We start from the raw sequence: 22,420 nt of genomic DNA, 5'->3' as shown, positions 1-22,420 counted from the left end.
TGCATGGAAGAATGAATCATATTTTCCATGAAGAATTACTGCTTAGGAGCAGTTGGGGGCAGAAGAAAAGCAGCCTTCACACAACTACAAAACTGTAAAGGAGACCTGAAATTTTTTAAAAAGGAGGCATCTTTCTGCCCCCTTTACCAAAACCAGCAGAGACCCTATAATGTGACATGACTAGTGAATCCGAGAAACTTTGCACAAAGATCCCTGCAGAAAGAGTTTAAAAACTAGACTCTTGACAGTAAGACAGAAGACAATGCAACACATGTTTTCTGTAAAAGGGAAGTGAATAAAAGTTAAGTGTCGGCCAGGGTACAGGAATGCTTTAACTATTATGTCACCTGCCTTTGAAAGTTTATAGAAGATAAATGCATGGCAGTCAATGAAAGCAGGGAGAGATGGCGGTTGGAAACACCGGGCTACAGACAGAGCATGGGCAGAAGAAAATTGCTGAGGAATCTTTGGGCAGAGGATGGGGCTTCTTACCCTGACTCTGATACAAGAAGATCAGGTCCTCCAGTCTAACCCCTACCACGCTCCCCCAAATTATAAAGCACCAGTGATCCTGTAGCCGAAAGCCTGTCAACACCACGCCATGTCTGAGTCATGCACCTAAAACGTCTACTTTTGCGCCTTGATATACAGCCCATTCACTGTGACCCTTCATGACAGAATACCCCGTATCCCCCCAGGAGATTTTATTCTAAACATATGCTGTGAATGTTTGAAGTGCCCGCTGTCCCTGAGTTTCTTTTTTCTCTTTTTTTTTAAGCCACAAAACCTAAAATACTTTGATTTTTGCCTAACTACAATTTCTGAAGACGCAACATTGCATACCCAAATATAATAAAATCTTGTGCAATAAAAATTTTACAGATGTCCTTCTGAAGGGGAAAAAAAAACCAAAAACGGTTTTCCCTTTTCCAGTCTTACAGGAAGCCTGCCCACACTTTAGAAATACAAAGTTCATATATATAGAAACACAAATTAGGCATCTTGGAAAGTCTACAATTTCCAACCACAGAGAAATGAAGGAATTGCTGTGAGTGTTCACATGGCCAGCCCACTGGATTAGAGGAGTCTTTTCTTTTGACCGGCTCAGCAGAGCTAGCAAATAACTCAAGGGCAAGGGGAATGGCCTAAAAAGATGTTTCTGAACTTGAGCTACTGAAGGTCTGCAGTGCGCTTGTGTTGTTGACAGGGCCCACGACTGAGACAAGCTATGCCCACAAGATAAACAAATGTGACCAAAACCGTATGTCTCACTTTAAAAGGAGGGTATTTCTTCATACACTAAAAAATTCATGGAAAATTTATCACCTTCAGTTCACATCAATCATTAGCTTTGCCTGGATAATTAAATCCATGTGAGCATATAGATTTTATTATAAAGTATCTTAAACAATACTTGTGATACTGGTAGGAGATTAAGTAATCCAACAGAGTTCTAAAGAAAAAGTAAAGTCACATCCCATATGATGCTGAGGCTTAGTTTAGGATATCTTTAAATATTCAATATGAATAAATAATACTGTATCTTTTATGTTCCTGCATGTATTAAAGTTTGCATTTGTTACATAAAACACTTTCTGCTAAGAATTTAAAATGTTAACACTTCTCAAACTCATTTAAAATCTTTACAATTTCTTCACTTACAAAACAGAAAAAAATTATGGTCGATCTACTGAGGTTGACTGAGAAAAGATTATGTACAGAAGGCCACAGTGCACAGCTCTAACCACACCACAGTTACAGGTTTGCAGTTTGCTCAATTCCTAATCTGTGTTATAGAAGAAACTGGTCTCAGGCAAGCAGGTGACCAGGTCCGGCAAGAAAGAAAGAAAAAAAAAAGTGTACACTGAATCAAATACAAGTGCAACCCTCACAAACATGACTTAGAGAGTCAACTTATCACATATTGATGATGATGATAATGATGACGAGGATGATGACGTAGAAGAGAAGGAAAAAAAAGAGGAGGAGAAGGAGGAAGAGAAAGCAGAGAAGAACTACTTTATTACTTTTGAGGCACTTACCATGTGCCAGAGATTTTAGTTAATACTTTATTTGCATTGTCTCAATTTCCACAAGAACACCATGGAGCAGGCAGTTATATTATCACCCTATCCCACAGTAAGGAAAGGATTGCTAGAGGGATGAGCACACTTGTCAAGGTCACACAGCTAGCAGGTGACAAAGCTGGACGTTGAACCCAAATTCCCAAGCGTTGAGCCAATCTGTGCAGTCTTTAGGACTTCCCGTCCATATTATCTATATAATAATGTAATTTATGACCAATTTAGGGAGTACATTGGGATGGTAGGTCAAAATTGTATTTGCCATTTGGTTACAGACAACTTATACAATTTATAAGTTATCACATAATTTTAACACTGATTTGGACAATATTGTGGGAAAATCTAACGAATAACCCACTGTGAATGCTGTAACCTCAAAACACGGTGATGAATGAATTCAGATCCCCCTAAGAGCTCTCCCGTGCCCATCGTTAGTTAATAGGACATTGGAGGTCCAGGAGATGGGTCCCACCTGCACCGCTGAGGGAGGACAAGGGTCCCAGGTGTAGAGAGCTCCCAGCCCCTCAGAGGACGGGAAGATTCAATGAGGGAAACCGTTAAAACAAACGAACCAAGAACAAGCTGCAAGTTGAATGGCACAGAGAGAAACTTAACGGTTATCTGCTCACTACTGTCAGCCAAAAAAGAAGTACTCATCAGCTGCCCTGACTAATTAAATACCTCACTAATTAGTGGGCATCTTGAAAAGACAACAAAACATAAATATGAGATGGGAAAAGTTTGTGTTCACACATAAGAACAAAAACAATGCAGGGAGCTTTGGCTAAGAGTCTAGCCTGAATTTTTCTTAAAAAGTAAGTCTACTACCGGGGTCTATAAATATAGCTAGAAAGCATGTAGGAGTCCCTCACATTTTCTGCGTGGATGATGTTTAAAAGAGACTCACAAATAAAAATACAATGCAGAAAACTTAAGAATGTGCTCAGAGAAAAAGCCTACCAAGACTATTTTAAACCTTCATTACTAAAAAGAAGGATGAATAAAATAAAACTAAGTAAACCCTGAATGAAGGAAGGAACAAGCCCAATAGCCTTCCTCCTTATTTCTGTATCTACAGAAATAAGACTGACCAGCACTTTTGAAACAGAAAAGTTGTAACCTTTTTCAAAATCTTAGAAGAATCCAGAAAACTACCCTCCGTGCTTCTGACCACTTTTTAAAAATGCTCTCTCCACTTAAAAAAAATAATGTAGCTTCCATCTTTTCCAACAATATAATCTGGTTGGGGGGGTGTGGGGTAGCGGTTGCTGAGACTTAAGGTTATGCGAGGCCCTTTGATCTGAGGAGTGAGCATTCCCCTTTGCTGCAAGCCAACTAATGAAGGGATGAAATTAGCTTTTATCCTGGGCACTTTCTTGAGCAAAAAAACATGCACTAATCAGCTGTCCTCACTAATCAGTCATCTGGCTAATGACCTTTTGCCTTAAAACACTAAAATTTCTGAATGATGTGGAAAAGGGGAAACACAAACCAGTCCCCCTCACTGGAGCTCAATGGATCATCTGGAATTGGAGTTGGGAAGGTTAAATGGCAAGTCTGAATCCTGGCAAGGTGATAAATCTGTAATCAAGAGCTGCAAGCTTTGGCACCTCAATGTGAACTTCATTACTCCACAACCAAATTGTATTTTTTTTAACTAGAAACAAGGCAGAAATAAACTCAACCCTTATACATTTTTCTTTATATTCTGCCTTTGGAGAAAATCATCCCATACTTGAGTTCAGAGTCCTAGTTAATTTCTTAAACGTGATTAGTGCTGCGAAAGGAGCTTCTGATGTGTCTAGCATGCTGGTTAGAGAGGAAAATACAGCACAAAGAAACATATTCCATATTAAGGAATTTAGCACAGATTTGTTAAAAGAGTTTTGTTTTCACAAACCATCAAAAATGGGAATAGGCAAAATCATTAAATTAAAAAATCATTAAAAATGGGAATTGCAGCGGCAGAGCACTTCTCTTAATGCAGCCTGCTTTCATAACTTCATAACAACAAATTTTTCTCCTGCAGCATCTGTTTGGCTGGAGTAACTCTAGTTCTACTTCTAAACAAAAGTCTCATGTGGATTAGTCACCAATGGACCACTTTCCTGAAGGCCGCCCCACTGAAGACTGACGTTGCTTAGAGATATAAGAAAACATCTCTCTCTAAAAAGAATGGGAAGGAAGTAGGGAAAGTAAGAAGGAAAGTGGAAAGAAAAATTACCCCTTTTAATAAATTATACAAGCCAAAACTTCATAAAGCACACACACACACACACACACACACACACACAGTCCTCCCCATAGCTCCTGAACAAGTGCCGACTGGCATGGGCACTTACGGTAGTGGGGTTCCATGTAACCATTCCTGGGGTCCATGGCAAACACCGTCCCGCGGTACGGCACAGAGGGCTCCGCCAGGTGTGGCAGGGACCCATGGATCTCTTTCTTGATCAATGAGGCCCTCTCGTCACTCGATGTTGAAGGTTCCTCACTGACTTTGCTGAGCCCCTGGACATTCTGTGGCTGCATAGTGATTGCGTTTCTTCTCTCTCTGTGATAAGTCTGTCCAGGACTTTCATCCTCTAAAGAAAGAAGAAAAATGAAAGCTCTGTAAACTACTTTAAGGAGCAATTAAAAAAACATGATCAATTAGGTCTCATTCTCGATATCCCTCTCCCAGAAAAGAAGTATCTTTCTTATTCACGGCAACTTTGAAAGCTACAGGGCTGGGACGGGATTTTTGCAAGACAAAATTGTTTATGAATGAGGGTCCAAAGTACAAATACACAGGGAAGGAGGAAGGGGAGCAGGAAATGAGCCTATTAAACTGAGATGTAGGGGTCGGCAAATTGGCATCACCAGCTTCTAGCTGGGTCTGCCCATGAAGTTTCTGTTCATGGGCTGGCCAACATCTTGCAGGTCCCACGTGGAACTGAAACCTTTGCCAATCTAAGACTGTGCATGTCCAGCTTCCCTTTGCCTGCCTGGGGACGCGGGGCCTCCGGGGTGACACAAAGTCCTTCCAGCTACCCACTGAGGCTCTGGTTGCTCCAGGGGGTGTAGGGCCTTTGCTCCTAGAGAATGACCTATTAGGAAGCTATCCAAAAGTTTATGCGGTTTTGTTGTTTTAAGTCAGATTTGTAACCCAGCAAGAGATTTGACAGAGCCAAAAATGGAATAGAAAACTCACTGGTGACAAGAGATAAAGGTGCCAATCATGAAAACCTACAGAGCCTCTCGTGAGATACTTCCTGCTTCTGTCCATACAACAAAGCTGAGACCTAAGAGGAAAACAGAGTGAAACTGAAAGTCCAGGTGCGAGATGGCTCTGAGGGTGAGGAAGGAAGGTGTGGGGGATGTTGATACGTGTCCATGCTCTGATGGGTCCATACATTTCTTCAAACATGTAAGAAACAGCTTGAAGAAATTCCATATGCAGCTGGTATTCCAGTTTCCTAATACTTCAGTTCCCTTTGATCAGTAAGAACTTTCCATTTCTCCACTATGGTTCTCTGCAAATGTGATTGGATGACCTTTCTATAATAGCAGATCAAAGAACCCATGCATAAAATTAAATCACACTGCCTACGTGAACCCACAACAAGTGGACCGATTCATCTCTTTGAATCATACGTGAACTCTAAACTACATGCTCCCAAACAAGTTCCACATTTAATCACCAGACTGTGCTCCGGCAGATAAGTGCTGATGGAAAGAAAGCTGCTGTCCAGGTACCACTCAGACATCTAATGTAAAAACTGTTTCCTATTCCGATCTTAAAAAAAAAAAAAAAAAAAAACTGTATTTGGGTATAAATAATAATATTGTTGTGCATTTTAGAAAAACAGATCTTGAACACATCTTATTCTCATATACAAATTTATCTTCAAAATAATCCATAAAGCAGATATGATTAACTAAGGGCTCCCCCAATAAACAGAAGAATAATGCTTTAGCAGTTTCATAACTCTGTTCAAATTCAGAAGAAAGTAGAACTGTAAACACAAACTTGCATAAAAATACAAACTGAAAATAACAAATACTATTTATGTTGACTCAGGACTTGAACTACCTAAAGCCAGCAGCAAGTTTAGTCTTTCTGCCTGTGTGTATGACTTGAAAACTAAGCAATATATTCCTTACCTTAGCAAATGACTTGCAGAACAGAAAAGACAATGAGGTATGTTTTGGTCTTTACAGAGAATTTGCTGACTACTACAAGGTAACTGTGAAATACTATTTTAATATTGTTTTGTGCAGATCCTCATCCCAAACTTTATAATTAAGGGGTAAATTATACGTTTAATCTATCAAGTAAAAACAAAAACAAAAAAAATCCTGTAATCCCACATGTTCACACTGATCTCTATGAAAGCAATTCATACCATGCTTCTGGTAATTTTAAAACAAACTACAAAAGATAAAATACATTTTTATTTTCCCTTCTAACTAATATTTTTAAGCAGTAGGTCACCCTTGTACTTCATTAGCAGAAAACCCACAGTCTATAGAATAAGGATTTTGCAGTTATGTAAAAGCAAAAGGGTGTCAAAAACACTAAAACTTATGTCAGTTTTATAAAAATTCCTATAACCTACAAATGGCCCAAGTCATATTTTCCACTAATTTGTGCTCTGTATAAAGGCTTTATTTCAAACTTAAATCTGAAATGAACTTCTAGCACTGAGGTGCAAATTCTGTAGAAAGGGACCTTCATTTGGAGGCCAGAAAACCCTTCCTCAGGGGGGCTGTGACACATAATTAGCATTCTCTGGGAAAGATGAATAACCAAACTCGGCTAACCTGTTCCAGGTTTAAAACAGGATTTCCTTGACTTAATCGTCCTAGAATAAATTAACTTTTCTTCTCTTAAAACAGCATCCCTATAATAAACCCTGTCTTAAAAAACTATGTGTTTATGATGAGCATTTGAATCCAACCTCACAAATAACTGAATAATGAATGGGTTATGGTCTGGCCAGAGAGTCCTCCCACCATTCCCCCAACCTCTTGAGAGAATAAACTCGGGAGGGTAATCGGGGCGGCGGAGGGGGGGAGGGTGAGTGGAAATGAGAGTACCTTTTAGCTCAATGATTTTCTTAATGAGAGTTCACCCAACAAAAGTAAATATTAAAGTTATAACAAGAAGTAACCAAAGTGCACACTTTTAATACGGAAAAAATTAAATTAAAATTACTATTCCCTTAGTAAAGTTAAATGCAGGCAGGAATTTTTTTTTTATGTGAAAACTTCCATCAGGAAACTTGCTTTTACAATAGTCAGTGCTACCCTAATTTTACCCAACCACACCTCCCTGCCCCAAAAGGAAAACTCCAGCAGACAAATACTTCATGAAGTTTACCTCCTGTACCAAGTTGCTTTTGACGGGCATTCATATGAAAACCTGACAGTACACACACTCCACAATACAAACAGCTACGAGGCTTGAAAGCACTCTGTATACAGTGAAAGGGACACTTTCCAAGCAATATTCCTGCCTGCTCTTATAAATTTAGCAACCACTTCAGCAAGCCAAAAGACGAAAGCTGTCTAATCTGGTTCAGTTGAGCCGAGTTGTTCAATAAAGTTTGAGAGTCAGTGCAGACAGGCTACGCCAGGCCAAATTATTGACAGAAACACACTGTCCACCATGGCAACAGGCAGAAGTCTGCTGCAAAAATGTAAGCAAACAGCCCACTGCTCCAAGAGCATCTGCCAATGGACTTTAACAGCCAAACACAAGGCAACTGTTCCCGCTTCTCTCTGTTAAACAGCTGCAAGCTCGGGGGTCAAACCGAAACATGCAATTCACTAAAATCTTTCAGGAAAAAAAATGACTTTAAATACTGTCATCATAATCCCACTTTGTACCTCCTTCTTTTTGCATATCCATGCTCAAGTGGAAGTTAACAAATCGCTGCCCCCAGAGAGCTGCCCAAAGCATCACGTTTTAGAAACTGTCCCAGAATTTCCAAACTCATCCAAAAGCAAGTGACATCAAGTCAGATATTCTTAGTGCTAGAAACTCAGAAAAAAAAAAAAAAACAGTGGGGTCCTTGCAAACAGTGCTTAAGATGTTTGCAATAAAAGTCTGGAGAAGGTAATCACGTTGCTGCATGAAGGAGGACTCGAACATGCACCTGTGGGTGCTTGCAGACAAACATCTATCCGATTTCTCACGGTAACCGAGGGAACAGGTTTCGGGTTTTTTTTTGTTTTGTTTTGTTATGTTTTCTTCTGTCCGTGACTTGAAAGAAAAGTTTCAGGTGATTCCTTCAAGACAGAAACAAAACTCTGCCAGGCATCACTAAGGACACCTCCTGTCACCTAACAAAATTAGCTGATTAGGAGCTCACAGTACATGTGTTCACCCCCTTTTCCCACTTAACATCGATTTTCCCTTAAAACCCATTTTAATACCCACTACTCCTCTCTTGTCCCAAGACCTAGAAGATGCGGAGTATAAGAGAACAGACAATACTTACAACACAGTCCCCAGGCTCTGGCTAGCTACTTTGTGCCAACTTCTCTTGGTGAGCTCTCTCTAGCTGCGCAGACCCTCTAGGAACATTCTCGGTGTCTCTCTGCCTCCCTCTCCCTCTCCCTCTCCCAGGCAATGCTGCTCCCATTAGAGGAATTAAAAGAGGTTGGAGCCATGCTAAATTTAACAAGCTCATTAGTATTCTTTCTGAGTGCTTCCGAGTGAACTCTCCCTATTCAAGCCTCTCTCTCCAGCAGAAGGGTCAGGCGGCTAATCATTAAATCAAACTAATGTCACCCTATCACAATCAGCCCGAGAGAAGGAGGGTTTATTATTTCAGTTTATGCTAAATAAACGGTTTTACAAATGGTCCCCAAGCAAGGTCAACAGCAGCTTCAATTACAAGACAAACTTAACAAGAGTTGCTATAAACCAAGTACTCTGTATTGACTTAAGAACAGGCTCCGCTCCACATATTGCCACTAGCAGGATTGTACAGGAATGCATATTGTAAAATAAAGGAAGGGGTGAGCTTTTTTCTTTGCCAGAATTTGCGAGTGCACAGCGACTCCTCATTCACCTCTCTCCAACCAGCTATAGCCGCTCAGCTCAATTCACCCCACACAAAGGCTGGAGCCTAGACCTCAATGGACCGAGTGAAACATGTTCAAAACTAGGCTCTCTATTGTGACTGAATTTCTTAACATCTTTTCAAAAAGCGGAGAATGCCTTGAGGCTAAAGGAAGAAACAGGCTAATGGTGAATTGGGAATTCTGAGCAAATTTCAGAGCCCTTTCCTCCTAGCTTTTGAGGTTGAAAGCAAGCTCTTTCCTTTCAAGTTTCAAAGTCCTTTTTCCTCCCGCAGTGTCACAGAAGGATTTGAAAAGAAGGTAATTGTGCTCGCAGTCTCCCTGATCAGAGCTTACGTCCTATTTCTGGTATTTCGGAATACTTCTTGCAATAATAGTGCATATAGCTCAATCCCTTAACCGGCCTGCACTCTGCAATTGCTCATTAAATGAACAATTGCGGGTATAAAATGCCTTTTATGTTCAAGGTCTGGATATAAGATAAGCATTCTAGGACTCTAAATTTGGTTTACTAAGGAAACTCTCCATCATTAAATTACAAAACTGAAGTCAGAATATCAGGCTTTCCCAGAAAAGTGGCACTCAGGTTGCAGTGAGCCAAAATGAAGGGAGGATGGGGCGGGCAGGGAGGAGGCAACAAAATGTTAAGGGGGGGGAAAAAAAAGACCGGAGGATACTCAGATTTCTAGCCGAATGGGATTCTAACAAGAAAATACTATCTCCATATTTAATGTCTGAGTTTGTGAAACCTTATAACTTCTATATTGAATGATATAATAAAGTCATGTTCAAATGAATTAAAATACAGGACTGACGCTCCATAAATATGTTGTTGACTAATCTGGACCCCTCACAAGCAAACATCTTCCCCATCCTTAAGAAAAGAAATAACCCTTTCCCATCATTATTTACATCATCTCATGTGATCCTCACAGCAACCCAATGATGGCGGTAGGACAAGGTATTAGGCCCAGTTCAGAAACTGGCCATCATGTCCCAGGTGAGTAAGTGATGCAAAGAAAATTCCCAGTATGCTTTACTGAATCCACACATCCCTGTCCCCTGTTAACACGACAAGAGCTCTATTCCCAGGTAGGCTTTTGGAATGATACCTGGATATGTACCCCAACATCCACTACCACCACCAGTAAAAAGAAAAAAAAAAAAAAAAAAAGGAATGACATTGCTATGCACAGAAAATTTCAAAACTGAGACACTCTCCCATTAAGTTTTTGACAACATAAATCCACTCCTGGGAAACACCGACAGAAGCCCAAATGACAAATCTATGGGGAGACACTGGACCCACGTGGAGGACCCACACAGGTGCAATCCTCCCCCTTCCACGCGCAAAGATACACGCAGGCCCCACTCAGCGCTGCACACCCTCTCCGCCGCACTCCAGGACTCAGCCAGGGGCTTTGTGTGTTCCAGGCGTTTTTAATGTGTCTCCAGAAGCTTGGGGCCCCGCCCTCCTGTCCTGAACAACACACAGAGCATCATCTCTCTCTTCCTCCCAGGAAATTGCTTCGCTGTGTTTGCAAAGAGTATTATTTAATTTTTTTTCCTATTATTCATTTGTTGCATCTTATCAGCTTTTATTTCTTTGGTTATTTACATGTTGGTGCTCTTTGAATAAAAACCAACGGAATCCAAGTCCTCGCCTCCCTGTTTCAGAATTCTCCCCAAGATTGACCAAAGAGAGATCAGAAATGAAAAAGAGAAGAGGCTAAGTATATTCAAAAGCATTGCAGAATTATGCTAGGAAGGGGGAATAAAGTTCCTGTAGTTTTTGAAAGCAGAGTATTTCCTCTTTCCATCTAGATTGCAGTTCTGCCAAAGCCAGGGGCTGCTCCCTAGAATGTCTAGAGCTTGGCTTCCAAAGGGCGTGAGCAAACAATGCCTACTCTAAGAACATTTCCAATACCCTCGGGGTCAGACTTTGCCCTTGTGCAGCTACACATACATCTCCCATTGACAATGACGGATGACAGAGGGAGGGGCCCAGATGGATCAGGAGAAAGCACTCAGCTTTGTTTGCAACCTTTAAACTGCACTGCCAGGCCTGCAACATGAGAGGGCTGCAGCAGAATTTGAAGGCTTGGGGAAATTCAAGTGACAACTCTCCCTCAAAGATTACGGGATTGCTCTCTCTTCCTGCTTTCACCAACCAGGAGGTCCCAGGGTGAAAGGAGAGAAAGTAGAAAATGCTCTCCATCAGGCCGAGTATGGTGGATCACACCTGTAATCCCAGCACTTTGGGAGGCTGAGGTGGGTGGATAACCTCAAGTCAGGAGTTCAAGACCAGCCTGACCAACATGGAGAAACCCCATCTCTACTAAAAATACAAAATTAGCCGGGCATGGTGGCGCATGCCTGCAATCCCAGCTACTCAGGAGTCTGAGGCAGGAGAATCGCTTGAACTCAGGAGGCAGAGGTTGCAGTGAGCCGAGATCACACCATTGCACTCTAGCCTGGACAGCAAGATGAAACTCAGTCACCAAAAAAAAAAAAAAAAAAAAAAAAAAGAAGAAAAGAAAAGAAAAAGAAAATGCCCTCCATCAGAGCCATAGAGTAGCTTAATTGTTTTAATATTTCTACTGTTCTTTTTCCAAAGAATAAAACATAGTCTAGACTGACCAATATCCCAATGGCTTCCACTGGAAACCATTTGCTCCAAAGAGCAGCAGGTTAGAGCTCAAACCAAGGCAAAATTCTCACCGCACTCCCCAACTGCTCAGTTTACAGAGCTCCATTCAACTTCAAAAGAGGTCCCTGGGATAGAAGGGAGTGGGCAGAGAGAGCAAGATGAGAATTCAGATAAATGAAAATGCAAAACCTGAAATGGCTGTTCCCCTCACTGCAGCAGAACGCTTTGATGGCATGCAGAGCAAGCTGCCTCCTGTATTTTTTTTTAAAAAAAAAGATAATGACGATGATGAGCAGATAACACTATCAGCTTGTCTGAAGCTTCCCCAAGCATGCCCTGTAGCCCATAGGGTTTCCATACATTTTCCTGTGCCCCTGAACCCTCACAAATAAGAAGTCTGCAGCCCCATCTCTACCCCTGGGAGGATGCTTCTGAACATTGATGATAAGGTCAGCGAAGATCGTTGTGACCTGGTTGAACACTGCCCTGAACAGGCACTTAAGTCCAAGCACAAACCCAAGGATACTAACCATCTTTCAAAGCTCCCTACAGAAAGACTTGCCAAATCCAGCATGCACTTGGGAAGAGGAAAATATAAACAAAACAGTACCCTTGAGGGCCCCAGCGGGTTCGCCTTTAAAAGGGAGGAGGAGATCTACCTTATTTTCCAAGCGCTTACCAAGATTCTTTCTTGAATTAAGAATTCTAAAACAACGTCATGGAGCTTCTTCTATTAGTCTGCTATTAGTTGCCAGTCGCTGCTTACACAGAGTGAGTTAATTAGTGGCATCAAAGGCAGTACAATAAATTCCCAGGAGGGTCAAAAATTTTGCCTTCTGCTTAGTAGCACATTTATGCCTATCTCTCTCTGTGAGGCACAGTCTCATGAACACTTAGGTATTCAAGATTTCTTTGAGAATTCAGTTTTAGTCTTTGACAAGCAAAGAATGAAGAGTCTCTCTTTCTTACTTTGCACATACAGACCTGAGCAGTTAAGATTCCTCCATAAGGAGATCCACGGCCAACAGTTAAGCAGAAACAATGACAGGCCTGTTCAGAAGGCCAGAGTGTCCAGGTTGCTGCCACCTGGCTGCATCCTCCGATGGGAATGATCCTATCACTCTGGAGATCTAGCCCAGCCCCCGTGTGGCCAGAGGACTTACAGCTTGGTTTTCCTTTAAAGGCACGAAGGAATAAACCTCTGTGTACAGCAGCTTCTTCCTTTGGCAGTGCTTTCAGATGCTGGTTCCCAGGTCCACACCCTCCTCCCATCACCAGCAAAGTCCTATTTCCTAACCTTTCGAACATTTTTCCAAACTGCAGAAGTGAACACAAACTTAATGGGTTGCATCTGGTGTGTTTATGTTGCATGTTTTTGTTTTTAGAAGATCACGGAATGAGAAAGCCTGAGCATATGGTGGTATTATATTTTTAATACATTTTAGAGACCATGCTTATGCCCTTGCAGGAATCGGGCGCTCCTGGAGAGTGCATTTAAATATCATGATAATACCATTATTGTACCAAAAGGAGCTAGAGGCCACATGACCCCCATGAGGGACAGACAGCAGGGCTCACCTACACTCAATCAGCCTCTGGGCAAAGGCCAGGTGCTGCCTGGGGCAGGTTTCTGCAACAGAAACCCCCTCTAGCTATGGCCCACTGACCTCAGCTATGAAATGTGCATTTGAGAAACCCAAATGAAAATACCACCTTTTGATTCTTCACAATTGTTACCTAAGCAGCCTGCTTCTAGTGAGTTAGCCACAAAAGTCTGTAACTTTACAAAATCTCAGATAATGGCTCAGGTACTGCCCATGAGGGAGGAGAGAAAGGCCACAAAACGTCACTTCTCACAAAGCACACCTTCAAGGCCACAGACATGACCCTAGCTGCTCTCCTTCCTCACGCCACAGCCCCAGGAGTTCACTCACTTAGCCACTAGGCTGCCATGTCTCTAAATTGTTTAAGGATTCAAATTTTTGGACGAAAGGAAGGTGGTAGGAAGAGAAATATGTAATTATTTCTATACAAAATTTCTAAACAAAAAGAAAAATGTCAAGGAAATGCACCAATTAGCATAAAAATATTTGTATGGATTTTTAACTTCTATTTCTCAATCATTTTAGAGTATAGAAAAAGCTGATTTGTCTTTTATTTTTAATTCTATGTATGACCTTTACTATAATTATCTAAAGAAGTTCAAATTAAGTACACACAAATTGAAAAATTATCCCACAAGTTTATCTGTTGAAGCCTTGCTTTAAATTATTTATTCCACCTCTTGAAACAACAGAACATAGCTAAGATACAGGAGGCTAGGTGTGCACATATTAATAACATCTCCCGCTGGTATAGGACTTTAAAAGATTTTGATAAATTAGCCTATGTAAAATTATGTCATTTTATTTAAAATTAGCCTATGTAAAATTATATCGTTTTGATAAATTAGTCTATGTAAAATTATATCATTTTAATTATCTCCTATGCATATGCAAACACCTCCCCAAAATGCCAGAAATACCCTAAGGTCCCTCCCTGAAAACTTGTTAACTCAGCTTTTACCAGCCGACTCTGGAAAGGCATAAATGAGAAATGCGTTAGCAACACTAGACTATACTCTGCGCCTCACATTTATTGAGCACTTACTAAACGCCAGGCCAGTGCTATGAGCTCCATATGCGTTAATCCCACTGAATCTTCACAGACTTGTCCAGGATGCAGTATCATCAACCAGTTATTCAACTGAAAGTCCTGCGGTTTAACAAAGGTTAAGTGACTGGCTTAAAGTCACGCTTCAGGTAAGTGCCTAGCTTGGCATGACTTTCCTGTGTATTATAAATTACTATTAACCCCTAAAATGTGTCTTCTGTGAGGAGTCTTTGAGAGCATTCATTTGGTTGCCATTGTTTTATCTGTATATGTGAAGACTATTTTTTTTTTTTTTTGAGACGGAGTTTCGCTCTTGTTGCCCAGGCTGGAGGTCAAAGGCGCAATCTTGGCTCACTACAACCTCCGCCTCCCGGGTTCAAGCCATTCTCCTGCCTCAACCTCCTGAGTAGCATGAGAGAGAGAGCCAAGCACTACACCCAGCTAATTTTTGTATTTTTAGTAGAGACAGGGTTTCACAAGTTGGCCAGGCTGGTCTTGAACTCCTGACCTCAGGTGATCCACCCGCCTCAGCCTCCCAAAGTGTGGGACTGCAGGCATGAGGTGAGCCACCGCGCCCAGCCGAAGACTATTTTCATTGTTAAAATTATTCTGCCTCTTCCTCTAAAGGCCATCAGGAAGAATACTACAGACTTTAATCAAATGAACTTAATTGTAAACTTTAAGCCAGAGTCATGAATGAAATATGGTTCAGAAACTTCTTTGAATTTCTTATTCTACTTCTGTTGTTGCTGTTGTTATTTTTGTCAAGCTCAGGCCTTGGGCACATTTAGTATCTTGCAGTGTAAATGACACCTCTCATGCTGTGGCTAAATTATCTTCTTGTCACCCTATTTCTCCCCACACCTCCCCATTTCTATAGGGTTTCCATGTTCTGAATAGCTATTTTGCAAAAAAAAAAAAAAAATTAACACTGTCTTCAGGGGGACTGTGATGAAGGCTTAGATGCAAGAAGCAGCCTGAGTATTTGGCTTGTGCTTAACTTAACAATAGCTCCAACAGTTAGAGCTGCACATAGTTTATTGAAAGGGGCATATGTCCAAAAGTTAAAGAAGCATATGGTTTACAGAAAAAGGAAAAAAAACTTGCACTTGGAAGCAGCTTTGCTTGGACTATTTACCAACAAATGAAAGGCCCTTCATGCTGCCCAAGAGTATAATCCCTTCCCACTGGCTGGAAAGGAATGCTGAATGAGTCAATAAAGTCAGAATCATACAACACAGAGACATTCTCCCTCCCCAACTAAAGATGGTTATCGAATTATAGCAAATTTAAGAAAGTTTTCTCTTTTTTTAATCAAGAACAAAACCAGACTACTTCTTAAAATGCACTATTAGGAATTGTAACTGTTCCTAAATGTGCCAGATATATTTCCATCCATGCGATATTAAAACTAACAAGCGTCTTTTCAATTTCTTTTAATGATGGGGTATGCAATAAAAATACAGCAGTGCTTCATTTAGCCAAAGGAGCTGGAGCAAAAAAGACCTAAATAAATAAATAATAAACGTGCATGGGCCACTTACCAAAACTAAAATCATTCCATTCAACCTTTTACAGGAGGTGCATGCAGCATTTTGAAAGCAAAAATTCTCATAACACAAACCTCCACTTAAAAATCACTGCCAAGGGCTGGAACCACGGCAGGATGTTATTTCTTTTTCAATTTATTTTTTAATGTTTCGGTATTAATGGCATCAACTGCCATGTAGTATAATAAGGCAGCACAGTGTAATAAAAGGAGTTAGAGAACCTAGCTCCCAGACTCGCTCCTAGCACTTAATCGGTATGTGACCCAGGGTACATTAAAATATATCAGGTTGTCAGCTGCCTCCTCTACAAAAGGCAGATAGTAAAACTTGCCCCTCTTACTTTATAGGGTATTCTGAGGGTTAAACATAATAGCATATGAAAGAGAGCTTTATAAACTGTGGCATTTATGAAAGCTAGGTACTATCACTAATCTGATAATCTGTGTGATAATGCAAAACAGGGTGGCAAGATAAACGAGCCCTGAGCCAGGCATTAGGTTTCTAGGCCTTAGGTGTCCAGGTTGAATATCCCTTATTCAAAATGCTTGAGAACAGAAGTCTTTTGGATTTCAAATTTTGTCAGATTTTGGAATATTTGCATATACATAATGAGATATCTTGGGGATGGGACCCAAGTCTAAACACAAAATTCATTTATGCTTCACATACACCTCATATCCACAGACTTAGGGTCACGGCATACAATATTTCTAATAATTTTGTGTATGAAACAAAGTTTCATACACAAAACTACACCCTCACATGAGATCAGGTGTAGAGTTTTCTACTTGTGGCATCACGTTGGTGCTCCCAAAGTTTCAGATTTGGAAGCATTTGGGATTCCAGGTTTTCAGATCAGAGATGCCCAACCTATACTGCTAGAAACGTCTAATGTTAGGCAAGTCACAGAATTTCTTTGGGCTGCTGCTTCCCCTTATATAAAATGGGACATCTCCTATCAACTTCAGCCAACTCCTCACAGACGTCCTAGGAAAAAGGATGGTGCAGAAGAGAGCTCCGTAACCTCTAAGGCAACAAACCAGTAGACGCCTTCACCAGACGTCAGGATAGACAGCTTAGGAGGGAATAACTGCTGTTTCACAACCAGAAAAAAAGCTCCAAGTTAATAATCTATAATTAAAACTGGTCATCTCTTTTACCCACTTCTTCAACGTATCTCTGGTCAAGCCCAAAATCAACATTTACCAGACAAGTATGCTTAGTTCTTCAAATATCTGTTGAAAACATCAGTCCCTTCTACTTGGTTTTCTACAATGACTTGAGACACTTGAAATTTTCCTGAGGAATATATTTTCTTTCTCCATAAACAATATTTACTAAGAAAAATCAAGCAAATTATTTTAGGGTGATTATTGACAACCTGTATCCCCTGACTGCCTTTGTACAGCCTGCGAGCTCAAATATATCTCAACCTTTTTAATGGATGAAAAATAATCAAAAGAAGAATAATACTTCACAACAGGCAAAATTGATAGGAAATTTAAATTTCAAGGTCCGTAAATAATATTTTGTTGGAACACAGCCAGACTCATTCATTTTCATGTTGTCTACAGCTGTTTTGGAGCCACAACAGCAGAGTTGAGTAGTGATAGAAACTAAATCGCCTGTTAAAATCTGAAAATATTTACTAGCTGGTCTTTTGCAGAAAAGGTGTGTTGTCCTCTGACCTATCTTGTCTCAGGATATGATAAGAACACCCATTAGTAAAACTATGAAACACACCTAGGAAAAATATTCAAAAAATAAGGCAACTATCATCTCCACAGTATTTAATATGAATGCTTTGAAATCTTAAAATAACTATGAGGCAGACAGCAATATCATCCTACAGATGACGGAAATAGGCTTAGAGAAATTAACTTCTCCAAAGTCACAAAGTTAGTAAGTCAGGGATCAAATCAGTCCCCTATGATTCTGAACCTGACAATTATACGACCTAGTGTGGCACATACATTTGTTAATAGGGATGAAAGAGGCATATCCAAGAATAAAGTTTTGAGACTTCCTCTTCCCACATAATTGGGAAACTCCTTGCTAGAGGCAGAAATAAATGCAGTCAGGATTCCGAGGGAGTGTTTCCACCTTTTGTGTCAAAAATTGGGTAATAGGATTTAGAGCAGGCTGAGTCAACACAAACAATACAAACCAGCCCAGCTTGGTTCTTCACATTCAGTTCATACAGACTCATCCATGTCAAGGGCTCCATGTGTCCCAATATGAACCCTGACCTTCTAGGGGGAGTAAAAACAGAATGGCTGCTGCCCTCAAGGCCCACATGACTGATTTTTCTAGATGGGAAACTACCTGAGAAGGGACGCAGAGGCTACGGGGTTAGCACAGGGTAAGCAGTAATGTAAACATCAGGTAAAGGCCATGGAGAGGAAAGGCCTCTTCTTCAGGTTTTGACTGCGGGGGAATAGACCAGGCTTACCTTTGTAGAGGTGGTTTGAACAAGAATTGGTTTGGAAAGTCTCTAATTCAAATTTTCAAAGAGGCTGCAATCTCAACCCAACCCCTCAGGGATAGAGTCAACTGAACTTCGCAGTCTCAATGACTACTCTAATACACTAAAATATTGCACCTTTGGTTTAAGTTGAGAACACATGTAATTTTTCCTGCATTTTTCTTTATTCTTTAATTCACGTCTTGTTGACACAAATGGAAATGTACTTTTTTGGCAGAAAAACTTCTAGAGAAATAATAATAGATTTCGCACTGCACTGCTGCCAAGTCATTCAAAGAAGAACTCTTCCATCCTAATCACATTGTCTGGGCCAGTTCTATGAAAGTTCCCAAGAAGAGTTGATGAAAAAGGCAAACGAAAGACATAATCAAGGCTGTGTTACTGTGCCTGACAATTCTGTCAATTCTACTGAGTTCCTCTTATCTACTCTACAATCTGTAGACAAAAATAAAAATCTTAGTATGGACCAGCTAGAAAATGAAACAGCCCCTCCTATAAAATGAATGCACCTCAGAGCTCATTCAGCAGAATATTAGCAACCACTGCAACTTCAACCCCTGCTTTGTCACAAAGAAGCAGCTTCTCCTTGGCTCTCAAGTAGCTCGGCCTTACAAAGCTCTCTTGCCTAAAGGAAATTCATTTTTGTTTCCCTTCCTATGCATTATTGTCTCTGAAGTCCTGGGGAGGAGTGGTCCAGGGGAAGGAGGTGTAAACACTTTTTTTTTTTTGTATTCTCAACCTATCTTCAAATCTACACAGCAAACTTGAGTTTTCCTGTCAGATAGCAACTATACTCACAAACTAGATATCTTCCATCCAAACACTGATCGTTTGCAATACTGACCTTCTTCTGTAATATTCAGGTCACAGTCTTCCTTACTGAGGGCCTCACAAATTACTCAGACTCAAACCAAGAGTTATCTATCTCTATACACCTGCCTTCCTTTGCCCCACATTAAACAGTACTCTTCTAACTCACCTCTGCTTGTCATACCCCTCCGGACACTGCCAAAGAATGCTCATCTCCATCACCAACGGGCCTCTGCTCTGTAGCTGCCTCTCTTTGATTTGCCTTTTCCCCAACTGCAGTTGTCTCTACCCTTTCACTCTGAGTCCTTGTTGAACTCAACGCTGCCTCTATCTAATGCACCATCTCTATTTTTTTTTTTTTTTTGAGACAGAGTTTTGCTCTTGTTGCCCAGGCTGGAGTGCAATGGTGCTGTCTCGGCTCACTGCAACCTCCATCTCCTGGGTTCAAGAGATTCTCCTGCCTCAGCCTCCCGAGTAGCTGGAATTACAGGCGCCCGCCACCACGCCTGGCTAATTTTTTGTACTTTTAGTAGAGACAAGGTTTTACCATGTTGGTCAGGCTGGTCTTGAACTCCTGGCCTCAGGTGATCCACCCGCCTCAGCCTCCCAAAGTGCTGGGATTACAGGCGTGAGCCACCATGCCTGGCCATGCACCATCTCTATTTTTTACACGTCACAGCCACTGGGCCCATCATAGATCTCATGACCCCAGTGTCTCTCTCTCTGACTTTGTGTGGCTTGCACTTGACCCCTAAAGTTTTCCACAATGTTTCTAAGGAGTGTTCTTTGGCCAGTTTAATGGCTTCCTTACTGTGCTGATGCTTTAGTCTTCCAGCCACTCTGTTCAAGTAATAATCTTTTGCTTACTTGTCTTTTTCAATCTTTGAAATCTGAATGGCTTTAAAATATTACTTTCCAAACCTATGTAATTTTTTTTCCTTTCGTAATGGGTCTATCTGGATAGACTTGAAATTCATTGCTTAAAAAAAAAAAATGCATGCAAAAATATAGGTTCTAATTTAATGGCTAAGAAGAAAAAATAATCACTAGGACACATCCTGTGCATACCCCTGCAATATACAGACAAGCTTTGAAAGCTGGTGTTTTAATATAGTTTTATATTCCTGCGTTTAAATCTGTTTAAAGAATCTAAAGACCAGGCATGGTGGCTCACACCTGTAATCCCAGCACTTTGGGAGGCTGGGGTAGGCAGACTGCTTGAGCCCAGGAATTCGAGACCAACTGGGCAACATGGTGAAACCCTATCTCTACACAACATGCAAAAATTAGCTGGGCGTGGCGGCACAGGCCTGTAGTCCCAACTTCTTGGGAGGCTGGGGTGGGAAGCTCCTTGAGCCTAAGAGGCAGAGGTTGCAGTAAGCCAAGATCGTGCCACTGCACTCTAGCCTGAAAGACAGATAAAGACCTTGTCTAAAAAATATATAAAAATAAAAATAATCGCCAGGTGCAGTGGTTCACGCCTGTAATCCCAGCACTTTGGGAGGCCAAGGCAGGTGGATCATGAGGTCAGGAGATCGAGACCATCCTGGCTAACACGGTGAAACCCCATCTCTACTAAAAATACAAAAAATTAGCCGGGCATGGTGGCCTGTGGCTGTAGTCCCAGCTACTCAGGAGGCTGAGGCAGGAGAATGGCGTGAACTCAGGAGGTGGAGCTTGCAGTGAGCCGAGATCACACCACTGCACTCCAGCCTGGGCAACAGAGCAAGACTACATGTCAAATAAACAAATAAATAAATAAATAAATAAATAAAACTAAAAAGGGGTTTTTTTTTTTTTTTTGTAATGAAATCTTTCATTCTAGGAACAGTCTTAACATTGCAAGGGAAAGCAATAATGAAATGATCATAAAAGAAATGAGGCTTTTAAATCACTATTCATGCATGGGCCAGGAGCAGCGACATGTGCCTGTAATTCTAGCACTTTGGGAGGCCAAGGCAGGTGGATCACTTGAGGTCAAGAGTTCAAGACCAGCTTGGCCAACATGGCGAAACCTCGTATTTACTAAAAATACAAAAATTAGCCAGGCGTGGAGATTGCAGTGAGCCTGGGCAACAGAGTGAAACTGTGTCCAAAAAAAAAAAAAATCACTATTGAGTAGGGTGTGCTCTCTGGTTGGTTATAGCAGATCTGTTACAAATCTTTGGCCTGACAGTGTCCCTGCATCTCTACTATAAAAACCATAGAAACCAGCAAAAGTTCTGGTATAATACTTACCTATCCAATGTGAACTATCTTTCTACGTGAAGGTTTTAAGAGTTCAAATAATATGCAAAAACATCAGGGTTTTCATGGGGCTAGGAGGATATTTTTAAAATACCCCCTTAGAAATACATATTCCTGAAGCCCAAATATGGAAACATTTTTCCACATGGACACTTAAACATCAGAAAAGAAGTAACAAATTAGTTTAATTTCACTGACTGGGTCATGAAGACATAACTGTACCATACAATTTATCACGCCATTAAGTCAAATAGACTGCTGGTGCATTTGGGGGTCTCATTTCCTATTGTTCTGGGTTTAGGCCTTGTCTATAACTAGCTGCTAGGGATATCAAGTCTTGAACTTCTTTTGTACCTGCCTGAGCTGACCACAGAAAGAAACATCTAAAATGCCTCTTAAACGTGGGCAAGTCAATTTTGTAAAGTCACTGAGTATACTAATATTCTAAATAATTCAATAAAAAATGTAGAATCTAGTCTTGCAAACAAAGTTAAAACCATAAAACCATAGATGAAAATCCAAAACATTGGGAAACAGATGCTTGGCAAATCCAAAAATTGCATATATTAAATACTAATGTCAAGAGTACAAAAGCCAACTCGTCATAGAGTAGTGAAAACGGAAGCAAAGTTAAAAGTTATGGTGTTCTGTATGCTCCCCTTCCTAAAAATCTTCTAGAAGCACATGTCACTTCCAGGCTCACAAACCTTGCATGAAGCCCAGGTGTCTGCAAGACCAACTGCAAACTGCCCAGCCCGAATAGAGGCTCTGAGCATGAAGAACCATCCTCAGCCCCTTCTGTCCCATCTTCTGAGCCTGCTCAACTTTCCACCCAATGTCTACCAGAGCATTTATTACCTTGTTTGGT

At 40.9% G+C, this 22,420-nt stretch overlaps 1 protein-coding gene across 2 annotated transcripts in view; it reads right to left on the bottom strand.

Moving 5' to 3' along the window:
• The window catches only part of GLI3 (GLI family zinc finger 3), a 276,407-nt gene that overhangs the window by 181,759 nt on the left and 72,228 nt on the right, over positions 1 to 22,420 (bottom strand). The window contains exons 1-2 of one of the 2 annotated variants that reach the window (XM_030796692.1): positions 8,573 to 8,673; positions 4,427 to 4,669 (exon numbers count right to left, since the gene is read on the bottom strand). In XM_030796692.1, coding sequence (XP_030652552.1) covers positions 4,427 to 4,616 — 190 coding nt within the window. In that variant the 5' untranslated portion in view covers positions 4,617 to 4,669; positions 8,573 to 8,673. Of the gene's footprint in view, positions 1 to 4,426; positions 4,670 to 8,572; positions 8,674 to 22,420 lie in introns of those variants that run through there. The other variant, XM_012496984.2, reaches the window with a different exon arrangement.

Source organism: Nomascus leucogenys, chromosome 17 (assembly GCF_006542625.1).
Source record: "Nomascus leucogenys isolate Asia chromosome 17, Asia_NLE_v1, whole genome shotgun sequence".
Classification (NCBI taxonomy): Eukaryota; Metazoa; Chordata; class Mammalia; order Primates; family Hylobatidae; genus Nomascus; species Nomascus leucogenys.
Note: the sequence above shows the minus strand (reverse complement) of the source record. Positions and strands in the feature narration are given on the sequence as shown.